Here is a 13484-nt window from a genome sequence, read left to right as displayed (position 1 = left end):
AAATGACCATGGTAGACAGAGAGAGGAGGGGGTTGTTGGGGGAATGGTGAGGTTTCTTTCCAATCCAATTTTATCGATGTCTCAATACTAATTTGGAGTTTCTTTTATTATTTTGAAATGGCCATAGCACCTTTATCAAGTGCTGTGTCACTATCCATATGTAAGTCTCATATGGTTAGACTGGAATTGACAATTTATAGGGCCCCTTGCTCTCCTCAGGAGCTCTGGCATGCATTATATCCGAAAAGGAATCAAGTGGAGGTACACATTACAAAAATGATGACAAAACTACCATAGATCTCTTCTATTTTCAGTTATACAGACTTCTTCTTTAGGGAAAGAAGTAGTTGGAGATTTTAGGAAGAAGCACCTTTGAAAACCTGGAGCAGCACAAAATATTAGAGTACCTATATGTAGATTGTTTTGAAGTGTCCAAAACAGCCCAAAGATATCCCTGTTATCAGGCAAAAATTTATAGCCTTTCTTCTAACAGGTTAAAAATACAACCCATACAAGTTTGAAGTAGAAGATCCTCAAGAGGCTAAATATCTTGTAATACGTAAACTCTTCGGGGCATGGTACGAGAAACCCTCAGCCATATTGAACTATGAGCATCGGAAGGCTTGTCCATCCTCATATAGACCAAATTGGTAATGGCTGTCATGGATTGAGGTTCTTCCTTTGGTCACCACAGCTTCAGAAACCAGGGTTAGATTCCTATTGTCCTAACAAAATTGATTTTGTTTTTGGGGATCAAGAATCTTCATTCAGCTTCTGATTCTTCAGGATCACTGTTCAAGAACATTTCACTTTCATCAATTTCTTCCTCAGATTCGAATTCTTCCTCTCTTCTCTTCCTCTCCTCCTCTTCCCTTGCTCTTTCGGCTGCACGGCTCTTAGCAACCTCAAGTCGAGAACTCACCACATCCCATGCAACAAGCTTCTCCATAATTGTGGACACATATTTGGCTCGGCGATTCTGCAACATTACAGAGTAGCATGATGATGTGCAGGACAAATTAATCGCCCATCTTTTATATATCTATTTATCTTTAAGTATGCAAGCCTATGTATGCATGCAAATGCATGTGTGCTTCGTGCGTAAAGTACTGACCTCATAGTCCAGATAGTATGCATGCTGCAGACAAAAGTCAGCAAAATTAGAAAAAGTTCATCGATATATGTTTAATGAAAAATTAACAGGAATGTAATGGTTGTCGCATGTCAAGAATGATTGGCATAGAATACCTCCCAGACATCGATAGTCAGCAAAGGCTGCATAAAATTAACAGGAAAAACATTCAGAGCTTTTGATTTTCACTCTCTTAGAATTCATGTGGAAACACATTTATTAATAAATTGACATAAGAAAACATAAAGATTGGAACCATGAAGCAGAAGCAGAAATTTGGTGACAATCATATAAACATCATTATTTTATTGACATAAACGAATTATACCAATAAACATTGATTACTACAAGCACATTTCTGGTTCCTAAGACAGAATCCACATGCATTTTTTGTCCATAGCACGATGATAAAGATCACCAACTCTGTAGAAGTAGTAAATGAGAAGTTGATTCATTTCCATCTCCCTCCAAAAGTATGTCAATGAGAACTAAAAACTCATTCAGAGATTTGTTTCATTCAGCGCTTCTTTGCCTATCAGGGAGATTTTCATGCCAAAATTTCTCTCGAAAAGTAATTAGAATCACATATAGGAATCCTTGTATGTGGTCTACACTGAAAGATCAAATTGCCTATATCAATTCCACAGTTCACATGTTTAATCTGAAAATTAAACTGGCCTACAAATCTTTGTTTGCATAGGATATGTAAGATTCTGGATAATGGGAATTGCTCCTAGTTCTTGGTTTAACCTAGAAGGTTAGGTTTATGGATAGTCAGTGTTGTCCCCAAGCCCTAATTTTCACCTGAAGCCAACATTCATCAATTTAAAATCCCAACTGCAATCAGGAAATTCCCAGAGGCACAATTTCTCAAAAAAAAGAAAAAAAAAAAAAGTCTCGGGCACAAAAAGAAAGACACCCTTACTTCTAAAATCTCCATTAGTACACCCTTTCTCGTACTCAATTTGATTCTTGCATAACCAGCCCAAAGAGGGTAGCATCGGAAGACACATGAGATTGCAGTCTCCAAGAGTCAAGTTATAGAGATAAAATTACTACCCCTGTACATCTTTAAAACCCAATAAAAGACCCACGCCTGCCTTCATAATCCCAAACAGTAACATATCAACAACCTCTTTATAGACCTCTACACCTGACTCATCCTATATCTGGCTACTGCCACAATGGATTTTTTCTTTCTTCTTTATAATCAGTGCTGGTTAACGAAAATAAATGTACAAGTAACAAAAGCACAAGATAACTGATTAATTATCGAGCTCCACCAACGAGGCATTGGGAATACATCAGAGGTTCTGCCCCAACTTCACCCCAAAAATAGAAATACAATACTGTAGACACCCTTGAGACATGATAATGGCGCTTTCTTTTGATAAGTAACAGTTTATTAAAACATTTTGGCATTGGTACAAATGTGGAAACAGGGTAGTAAAAGAGATGTCAAAGTGGCATCTTGACAACCACTCCGATTACAGACTCTCAACTCACACCACTATTTGCAAAAGCATCAGTTGAAGATAGCATTATTCCCAGGTTTTCAAGACAGGAATGGAGACTTATTATGGGATTCCATCAGAAAAATGACTTCAAACATGCTGGCTGTATATAATAACTATGTTAGAAATAGTCAGTCAAATCTTTTCATCACGAATGTAAATTGAACTTATGCATTTAAGACTAAAAAGACTTAACTAGATTCACGGACCTGGAAAGAAGCCTACGGAATTATACATGATATTTGTTATGTGTGAACCAATACTCCGTTAGGCGAAACTGAAAAACGATCATATCACTATTAGGGATACAACAAACTGGTCTTAGCACAATATTATTAACTTTTTCACAAAAACAAAATATTAATTCATACTAGTTATAGTCTAGAACATTGAGGTTAAGGTGGTAGCACCACCCGTGACTCAGCTACTGGTCTTGGTTTCCATTCCTACCAATACCAACCCTTTCGAAAACTACTAACAATTTCAAAAATTGCTAACACACTACTAACAGTTAACGTTAGATAAAAAAACAATTTGATAACTGCAGCAGTCTACAGCCAATCAACTTGAAAAAGTCCTCCATACTTACCGAGTAATCCCAAACAAGAGGATTAACTGCATTGGGAGTCCTTGCTACCACAATCTTATAGTCATTTTCTGAAGGACGAGGATTGACAGCATTGTCAACATTAAGTTTGTTTGCCTTGTCTGAAGCAAGTCAGAAAATTTCAGATCGATAACAATATTTAAGCCTTAAAAGAGAAGTTTGAAATGAATATAATGAACCCAACTGACATGTAATCCAAACCCAACCAGAACCACAATGTGCAGATGCAGTATCCACAAACTCTCTCAGAAAATCTTTGAAAGAGCCAAAATCCCTTTCAATCAAATGTAGAAGATCACCAGAAGGCTTTCCCCCTCCCCCGGGCTTCATGGATTCCCAAAAGAACTCATGATTCCATATCTGAAAAATCAAGAGAGTATCATCCTTTAGCATTTAACGAGATGGGTAAAGATTAATTTTACCAAATAAGGAGAGAACTTAAAAAAAGAGAAGAAGAAACAAACCAGCTTTAAAAAACCCAAATCCATAGTTTGTGATGTTTTTGAAAATTATTTCCTTTTACTAAACAAATTACATTAACTATTCATTTAGGAAAGAATCAGACCTGAGCAGCATTATTGAATGCCGGAAGGGGATCACCCTTATTGTAGGATGCAAGAATAATATCTTCCAAACCCATTCCATCAAGCTCAGTTCCTAATATCTGCTGGTTCAAATTCTCCACATACCCCTTTTGATGTTTTCCCCAGTGATGCTCCAAAGTTTGACGACTCAAGTGGGGCTCCAATGCAACCTTGGAAACATCATGGAAACATTAAAAGCACTTAGGAATGAGAAAATAACTAACATATGCAATACTGTTGAAATACAGTTGATCAAAGCGAGTAATGCATGAACTAATTGGGGATAAATGGGGCAAGGTCACTTACTAATGGATAAGGAGGAGGCTTCAACTCAAATTGCGCAACAATGGAAGAGCGATGTGTTATCTTTAGGTACTTCTGCAATGTATTTATTGAACATCACATGTTTCGACAGGTTCTGATGAAGTAGACCATATAAATGTAGACTTTCTAAAAATTTAGAGAGCTTTTTTATAATGATTAAAATAGAGTATTCTGTTGAGACAGATAAAGAAAACATATATTCATCTTGCAGAAAAATAGGCATCTTTAGCTCTACTAGTTGTTTCTCTCAAGTCCGAATATTGAATATATTTGGAATAACATCTGATGAATGAAACTATTGGCGTGGGTATGTTGGGGATCCAGACCTTAGGATACATCCTGATTTATACGTTTTAGGCAACCCCTATATTTATAAAAGAAAAGGAAATTAAGCTTAAATTGTGGAAAAGCACAACTTGAAGAAGAGAACTGACAATTTTCATTACCCCTGTTGCAAAAACCATTGACATTTTCTGAAACATAGGTAATGTAAGGGCGGCCCTTTTCACCTCTCTTTCAAAGCCATTTGAAAGCCCTCTATATGCTTGTATCCTTTTTGCATCAGAAAGTCCAATGTCGATAATTAGAACCTAATATTTGCTTAGAAATTACCACTACTTTCTAGAATAAAAGCTTCTTATAAACAATTTGCCTGAATGAAAAATTATATCAAAAAGAAGTTCTTGAAAGAAATAAAGCATCATGGCTTGCACAAGAAACTACACAATCCTTTGTCAGTCAGCCAGTCCTCAATGCTTTTTCCTTACAATTAACCATTCATTCATATCATAAGAAGGATGCATACATCAATGTTTACTCAAAAAGTCAAAAGCATAATAGGAACCCAAATGGAAAACTACCCAAAAATAATCAAAAGAAGAAAACCTATATACTCTTCAGAGAAGAACAGTAATTTCCCAATAAACCCCTAGGAAAGATTAGAAGCATCTACAAGTGAACAGAAACATCAAATGTAGTCCATGTTTAGTTAAAATATCAAATCCAAAATAGAAGTCCCAATTTTACAAGAAGCCAATATAGAGTGATGGCTTCACAATGTATAATCGTTTTTCATACATGTGAAGACAAATTCCATGAGAGAGAGAGAGAGAGAGAGAGAGAGAGAGAGAGAGAGAGAGAGAGAGAGAGAGAGAGATTTCTTGCAAATAATAAGCTAATAAACAAGACACATAAATGGGATGAGAAGGGAAGCAGACCTTGGGAGTCTTCCATTGCTGTCTAAATGAACCTGCAACACCCCGCAATCCTGTTTAACATTAACATTGTAACAGTAGTGATCAGAAAACTTATCAAGCACTAAAGATAAATGTTTATTGTGACTCCATCGTGAAGTCAACAGAAACGAGAGAGAGAGAGAGAGAGAGAGAGAGAGAGAGAGGGGGGCAAACAACGATAACTTAAGAGCTGAGCTACGCAGGCAACGAAAAAGGGTTTTTCAGAGACGAGAGAAGAAGGAACCTGGTTGAGGAAAAGGAGTAGCCGCTAGAGAGAGAGAAGGCGATGCTACGCGGTGCATTTTAGAGAGAGAAAACAGGAAGCCAACCCCAAAAAGCTTACGCTTCGCACATACTTCTACTTTCTACACGGACAAGAGCGAGTTCTGCAAACTGCAAAGTGAGAAGACTGCGTTAGAAGCTCGTCCGGAACATAAACTAGGGCCTTGCATCCTATCTTCGAATGTTCGGTTTTAATCGATAGCGCATACTATCCTCCCACGGGAACATACTATACATTCTGGAGATCAGATGTAAAAGAAATTTCCGAAGCCCATTTGATAACTGGAAGGTTAATGTCCTCTGAAAATTAAAAGTTCTTCTTTTCTAAGAAGGAAGAAGTAATTTAAAGTACTTTTAAGTGTACATGTTTATAACTGAAATGTTGAAGAAGTTTTAGGTACCTGTATTTGACAACATGTTGGCATATAAAGTCATATTTATTTAAATATTATTTAAATATTATATATTAAATATTAATTTTATATTAGACATAAAAACAATAAATAATATATATTGTATTTGTAAATATCTATTACATACATAATATTTATAATAAATTTTATATAGCCAAATATATTATATTATATATCGTAATATATAATATATTATTAAATACATATAAATATAAAATACAAAATAATATAATGTATTTTATATTTATTTTATTAATATATGTAATAAAATATATTATATTACATAAATATATAGTATGTATAAATGTATAATATATTAATAATATATATAAATATAAAATACAAAATAATATAGTGTATTTTATATTTATCTTATTAATATAAGTAATAAAATATATTATATTACATAAATATATAGTATGTATAAATGTATAATATATTATATATTTTATAGATAACATAATATAATATACAATATAGTGCATTATATAATAAAATAAATATAAAATATACTATTTTATATATTATATGGGAAAGTATATAATGAAACCATTTACCTTATGTACATGGTGGTCACAATTAATCTTAACCATTGAATGTAAAATTAGGTGGCTGCATTTGTTTCATTGACCAATCTCACAGTTTAAAAGAAATTTTCTTGAACTTTGTGACACACCCAAACTACCATATTTAACAGCAGATGGTTATAAGTTTTTGTGACCTCCTTGTACCAAATGTAAATGGTATCATTGTATACAATATCATATTATATTATGTTATATATATTATGAGTAATGACACTATGAGACCCTCCCACACCCTTGTGAGTAGGACTTCAAATGATTACCATTAAATTTTGACACAGATCTATAAAAAAGTTATCGCATAAGTACTTGGATGAATGTGTTTATTGTTAACTTTTCTAGAGATCTGTGTCAAAATTTAATGATGATCCTTTTGGATCCTACTCATATGGGTATGTAAGGGTCTCAGAGTATCATTACTTATATAGTAATATAATATATATATATATATATATATATATATATATATATATATATATATATATAGAAAAAAGCTGGGCTTAGCCTACTAACTCATATGAATATATGAGCCCAACTGTCCTGATTGAATCTGGGCCGATCTGACGATCATGGATATATGGTAGTATTTGAATTTAAATTTTTTTTTATACAGATCCAAATGACTTGAAATTTTAGGTGTGTGTTCTTCTCATCAAAGCACATCTAATAAAATATAAAAAAATTATCCGTGAAAAGTAAAATAACAAAAATACCCCCGAAACTTTTTAGGGGTATTTTGGTCAATTTATTTTATGTAAAATATTTTTTTGATATTTTTCGAAGATTCACTTATTTTTTATGAACACATAGCTAAAATTTTAAGTGATTTAGATGTATATATATATAAAAAAATTCAAATACTATCGGACATCCGTGATCATCAGATCGACGTAGATTCAATCTGGGCCGTTGGGTTTATATGTTAATATGAGCTAGTGGGCTAATCTCATCTCTTCATATATATATATATATATATATATATATATATATATATATATATCTATATATATATATATATATATATATATATATATATATATATATATGGAAAAGTCTTTCCAATGCCTATAGGCGTAAGTGAATAGTGATTTCGCCTACCTTCATCATCATCCAAATTTCATCGTGCAGTCACTATTGTCCAGTAGTGTTTTATTTTTCATTTTTTTTTTCTACAAATAGGAATGACCTAAAATTTGGAGGGTATGTACATCTTACTGAGGCGCATCTAATAAAAATATAAAAAAATTATCCGCGAGATACTACTGGATAATCGTGACCGCGCGATAAACTTTGGACGGTGATGGGGGTAGGTGAAATCACTGTTCATTTTTGCCTATAGAAGTTGTGTAGTGTTTTCCTATATATAGATATATATATATATATATATATATATATATATATTATATTATATTTATGTAATAATATAGAGTATAATATATAACATATGTATTTTATATTTATTTTATTATATAAAATATAATAAAATATGTTATATACATTAATATATATACTATATATTATATATAATAGCATCAAACAAATAGGAAAAAATTTATATAAGCATGCAACCTTATAATGTAGAACTACAGATGCACCTCAAAAATCCATCGGAAAAGGTAGTTTTAATGTTGAAAACCATTTGATTGATCATCTCGACATCGAGATGTATGACCATGAAAAATAAAAATATTTTAAGTCTAAAAAATAGTGTATTTTACAACATATTATCTACACCGTCCATTTTCAAGATTTTCATATGTTTATAGATCTACTTGATTTTAATTAAATTTGAAATTTGAAATTTTATAATTAGATATAAAAATAGACTTTGAGATAATCCTAAGAAAATTTTACATCGAAATTATATACGATGATAAAACTTGAAGGTCCACCTTACCTCTACAGCTACGGATGCACCTGTATGCTAACTGCACCCGAACAAATATATGGTAATAATTTAAATATAAGTATATGATATATACTACATACTTTTTTCCTAATATATAATGGGTGCGGTTTGTATAGAGCCGAGGCTCTAAACGATCAAAGTAAAGCGCACCTTCAAATAGTGTCGAGAAATGTGATCTCAATATTGAAAATCTTCGTGATAGCCTTAAAATATAGGGAAATTATTGTAAATAGTTTAATTAGAAAAAAGCCCCAAATATTTGTTTATCTCGTCTACACCCTTTTTTCCTAATTTTCAATTTTTCTTTTACCAAAATGACCTCCACGGTAGTTGTATTACCGTAATAGTTAGTGCATGTTATACGGTACTCTAAGTACGACAATACTTAAGAAATTTTATACGGTACTTTTAGTACTGTAATACTGAGCGCATTTTATACGGTAATTTAAGTACCGTAAACTTACACTAACCCTTATACGGTATACCGTAAATATTAACCCATGTTACACGACATTTAAAATGCCGTAAACACTTTTCTCATTATGTTTATCTCTTTCATCTCTAATTCTTTTTATGTTTATCTATTTTTTATCTCTTTAATTCTTTTTAATATTTATTTATTCTCTCTCTAATTTGTTTTTTATCTCTTCTTTCTCTCTCTACAATCTCATCATCATTTTCTTAGAGAGTAATCAAACATTGACTTCGGCTATGCAAAGCAGAGGACATGATGTATCTAAGGAAACGATGATGAGATTGTAGAAGAGAAAGAAAAGATAAAAAAGAATTAGAGAGAGAAAGAAGAGATAAAAAAGAATTAGAGAGAGAAAGAAGAGATAAAAAAGAATTAGAGAGAGAAAGAAGAGATATATATTAAAAAGAACTAAAGAGGGAAATAATAGATAATTAGAGATGAAAGAGAAAAATATAAACAGGATGAGAAAATGATTTATGGCCTTTTAAGTGCCGGATAAGATGTGTTAGTTTTTACGGTACTTAAAATGTCATATAATGGGTTTTAGTTTTTACAGTACTTAAAGTATTGTAATTAGCTTCACGGTATGGCCAGAGTTTTACGGTACTTAAAGTACCGTAATATTATTTGAAGTCACTACGGTATTTCAAATACCGTATAAAATGATATGTGTTACAGTAGTAAGACTACCGTGAAGGTCATTTTAGTAAAAAAAAAACAAAAAATGAAGAAAAATAGTATAGACGAGATAAACATAAGTTTGGGTTTTTTTCCAATTAACATTAAATTAAGGTATATTTGCGATAATTTTCTTAAAATATATTTTCATATTTAATTATAAAATCTAAAGCTTCAAAAATAGTGTGGATCGAATAGATCTATGATAATTTGAAAATCTTAAAAATTGACGGGCCAAAAATGAGTTACAAGATGCACTATTTCCAAAACTTGAAATCCTTTTTTTTTTTCTTCTCATGTCCATGCATCTTGATGTTGAGATGATCAAATTGAAGATATTTAGGCATCAAAACAACCTCTTAGAGTGAAAATTTTGAGGTAGGCTCTAATTTGATTGTTTAGAGCCTCGGTTCTATATAAACGTTTTTTTTTATAATATAGTATATTTTATATTTATTTTATTAATATATAATAAAATATATTATATTACATAAATATATATTATATATATGTATTTTATATTACGTATAATATATATAACATAATATAATATAGGAAAGGTTTATATACTTCCCCTACAGCATAGAAGAACTATCCTCCCCCAACCATTCAGCCGTCCAATTTTGATCAAGAGAGCCACTCACCATTTGATCTTAGATCCGACGTCTCAAATATTTTTATTTTTATTTTTCTTATAAAAATTGTATGAATATGAAATTTGGTACGTGCTATCTTCTCATTGGGGTGCACCTATAAAAAATATTATTTTTTTATAAAATATAATGACCAAAATACCCGTTGACACTTTCAAGGGTATTTTGATCATTTTATTTTATTGAGAATATTTTTTTTATATTTTTCGCTAATGCGAGTTTAATAGAGGATTGGACGTTCCAAAATTTTGTGTCAAAATAGTTTATAGAAAAAAATTAAAAATAAAATAATGTAGAAAAGTGAGGTTATGATTGGGGCAATCTTAGCCCTCCATTCAAAATGGACGGTTGGATAAGGGGTAATATATACGTTTTATACTGTAGAGGAAGCATAGAAAACTTGCCCATATAATATATAATACAATGTAAGTTTTGCTCGGAGGAGTGTATAGACGGTATACTCCTGAAGGAGTACGACATATTTTGGGTTAGGATGAATTGTGACATTCTTTAACCTTCTTGTACTAAAAAGATAAATGATCTTATAATAAATAATTATTTTTAATAATTTTTTATTATAAAAAATATTTTTTTATTATTTTTATCATGTACACTTTTGTTAGATATATGCATATCTAGTAAAAGAATTTATAAAATAAATCTTAAAATAAAACACTTTAAGCTGTCGAATGAAAATTTGACGGCAGCCGATTCTCATTGGATTGGATGGCTGAGAACAGGGATCATATGCTGTATTTGTGGATGAGTTCACATGTAACCTAATATCGGTTTTCTTCATTGGGTTGTACTTGAGAAGTAGTGACAAATTGCTTGTTTGGGAGCATGAAATCTTGAGCTTAAAAGGCTTGCTAAATATTTTTGTGCCCTAATAAGAACATCCTATTTATTTACTCCCTCGACTAAAAACCAACCTACGATTACGTTTAGGTCCCCGAATGTGGACTTGCTTTCTTCATTGATGCTGCTCTCGTGGGCTTTTAAATCTATTAACATGGGCTTTTTTTATCCCACTATAATATTTGGTGAGTGAGATTCCATGATAAAGAAGGGGGTTAGCGGAAGGTACGCTATAACTTGGAGAGAGAGAATAGAGTGATTTGTGTGTGGGGGAGAGAGAGAGAGAGTAAGCATTGAAGGACAAATCGGATGTTCTAATCGATAACCGTCTGATTAGACAATTTTGGCATGTTTTGGTCATTAGATCGATATTTTTTATTTTTATTTTTAAAAATTATATAAAATCTCCAAAAAAAAAAAGATATTTTGTTTGTAATGTACTTTTTAATATTTTTCATCATTATGATAAAGATTGGAAATTGTTTGGTCATTAATACTAATTTTTACATTTTCTCAAATTTTTTTAGAAAATTTAAAAATTACCCCTAGGTAAAAATCGATTCTTTAAAGTCCATTTTTTCAATAATTTTCAACTTCATTTGGATGAGCTTTGTTTAATCGTCCTTTAAATATATTTTTCATATTTTATTAGTTTTTTTTTGTATTTTTTAACATTTTTTTAATCATTTGGAACTTGCTTAATTAGACCGGTTGAACCGACTGATTTACAGGTTCGGCCGGTTGAACTACTTTCATGTCTGGTTAACCGTTTCGGTTCGATTTTTTTGGAAAAAAAGGAGTTTGAGAGGCTCGAAGTTTAAAGATAAAGAGAAACTAGAGGGCGGGGGCTTTACAGCTTTAACATGGTGAACGTAAGGGCAAAGAGAAAAAGGCACAGATCTATTACGCCAATATTGGCTCAATCATATTGATCGAGTCAATATTCTTCTGTTGTAACTATACCCCCATATAGCGCCTCCTCCTTGATCCTCGGATCTTCCTCTTGTATTGTATATATATACTTGTCTCCATTAATGAAAATACACATGAGATTGTACAGAGTTAGATTGCAGAGAGTTAATCAATTATAGTTGAATTGACTCTCTGCAATCTAACTCTGTGCAATCTCATGTGTATTTCCATTAATGGAGACAAGTACATATATATAATACAAGAGAAAGATCCGAGGATCAAGGAGGAGGCGCTACAAGGGCGTATAGTTACAACAGAAGAATATTGATTCGATCAATATGGTTGGCCCAATATTTGTAGCGCACAGTTACAACAGAAGAATATTGACTCGATCAATATGGTTGGCCCAATATTGGCGTAATACTCCCCCTCAAATTGGTGTGTGGGGATAAAAAACACCCAACTTGTGTTCTAGATAATCAAATTTGTCTTTCCCAAGAGGTTTAGTAAATATGTCAGCGCGTTGATTATCCGTTCTAAGGTACTGTGTGGAAATGATTTCGGCCTACAATTTTTCACGAACAACATGACAATCCAACTCAATGTGCTTCATGGTTTGTGGAAGACTGGATTGGAAGCAATGTGCAAGGTAGCTTGGTTATCACAATACAAATGCATGGGCTGCAAATGTGCAAAACCAAGATCATGGAGAAGAGGTTTAAGCCACACTAGTTTACATGTTGTAGTGGCCATGGCTTTACATTCAGCCTTGGCAGATGAACAGGAGACTGTTGATTGTTCTTTGTGCACCATGATACAGGGCTCTCTCCAAGAAAAGGACAATAAACCAGTTACTGATCGATGAGTGGTAGAGCAGCTGGCCCAATCTGAATCAGAATACCCAAATAATTGGAAATTGTTGGATGATGGCAAGAGAATGCCTTTCCCTGGGCTGGATGTGAGATACCGAAGAATATGGAGTGCTGCATCCATATGAGGTTGGCGTGGTGTTTGCATAAATTGGCTCAAAATATTTACTGAAAAAGTAATATCTAGTCTTGTGATGGTCAAGTATATGAGATGCCAAACAAGTCTTCTGTAGGAGCTAGGATCAATGAGAGCTGTGTCATCATTAACATTGAGCTTTAAATTTTGCTCCATAGGAAATGCAGCAGGTTTGGCTCCAAGAAGACCTGCTTCTTCAAGGATGTCAAGTGTATACTTTCTTTGGGAAAGAAATATGCCTTGATTGGACTGAGCCACCTTGATGCCCATGAAGTATTTAAGTGAGCCAAGGTTTTTTATTTTGGAATGACCGTACCAA

The 13484-nt window shown here is 32.6% G+C and overlaps 1 protein-coding gene across 6 annotated transcripts; it reads right to left on the bottom strand.

Annotated features, from left to right (window-relative positions):
• Positions 1-268: 268 nt before the first annotated feature.
• On the bottom strand, positions 269-6039 carry FSD2 (Fe superoxide dismutase 2). Of its 6 annotated transcripts, XR_016051436.1 has the most exons (11): positions 5641-5977; positions 5379-5428; positions 4608-4713; positions 4144-4215; positions 3819-4007; positions 3442-3613; positions 3236-3354; positions 2856-2923; positions 1249-1275; positions 1115-1138; positions 873-979 (listed from the first exon to the last, which is right to left on the bottom strand). XR_016051436.1 is itself a non-coding variant. In XM_088861084.1 (10 exons), exons 3-10 carry the CDS (start codon positions 4641-4643, stop codon positions 764-766), a joined length of 855 nt encoding a protein of 284 aa, XP_088717210.1. In that variant the 5' UTR covers positions 4644-4713; positions 5379-5428; positions 5641-5977; the 3' UTR covers positions 269-763. The 6 variants fall into 6 exon arrangements, 4 of the variants coding, with proteins under 4 accessions (XP_088717210.1, XP_088717211.1, XP_088717208.1 ...); XM_088861084.1 differs by lacking the exon at positions 2856-2923 and having other exon boundaries at positions 269-979; XM_088861085.1 differs by lacking the exon at positions 2856-2923 and having other exon boundaries at positions 269-979; positions 5753-5767.
• Positions 6040-13484: the final 7445 nt, after the last annotated feature.

The sequence above is a fragment of the Amborella trichopoda genome, chromosome 3 (assembly GCF_054954075.1).
Source record: "Amborella trichopoda isolate Santa Cruz 75 chromosome 3, AtrichopodaSantaCruz75HAP2 v2.0, whole genome shotgun sequence".
Classification (NCBI taxonomy): Eukaryota; Viridiplantae; Streptophyta; class Magnoliopsida; order Amborellales; family Amborellaceae; genus Amborella; species Amborella trichopoda.
The sequence above is the reverse complement of the archived record's forward strand: the minus strand, read 5'-3'. Positions and strand labels throughout refer to the sequence as shown.

Excerpts from the sequence above, each read along its gene's own strand:
- FSD2 (XM_088861082.1), bottom strand. The coding sequence starts at position 5,698 with ATGCACCGCGTAGCATCGCCTTCTCTCTCTCTAGCGGCTACTCCTTTT. Across the intron at positions 1,276-3,235 it reads CTCTTGTTTGGGATTACTCG|CCTTTGCTGACTATCGATGT; the intron begins GTAAGTATGGAG and ends AATTTTATGCAG. Across the intron at positions 980-1,114 it reads CATACTATCTGGACTATGAG|AATCGCCGAGCCAAATATGT; the intron begins GTCAGTACTTTA and ends GTAATGTTGCAG.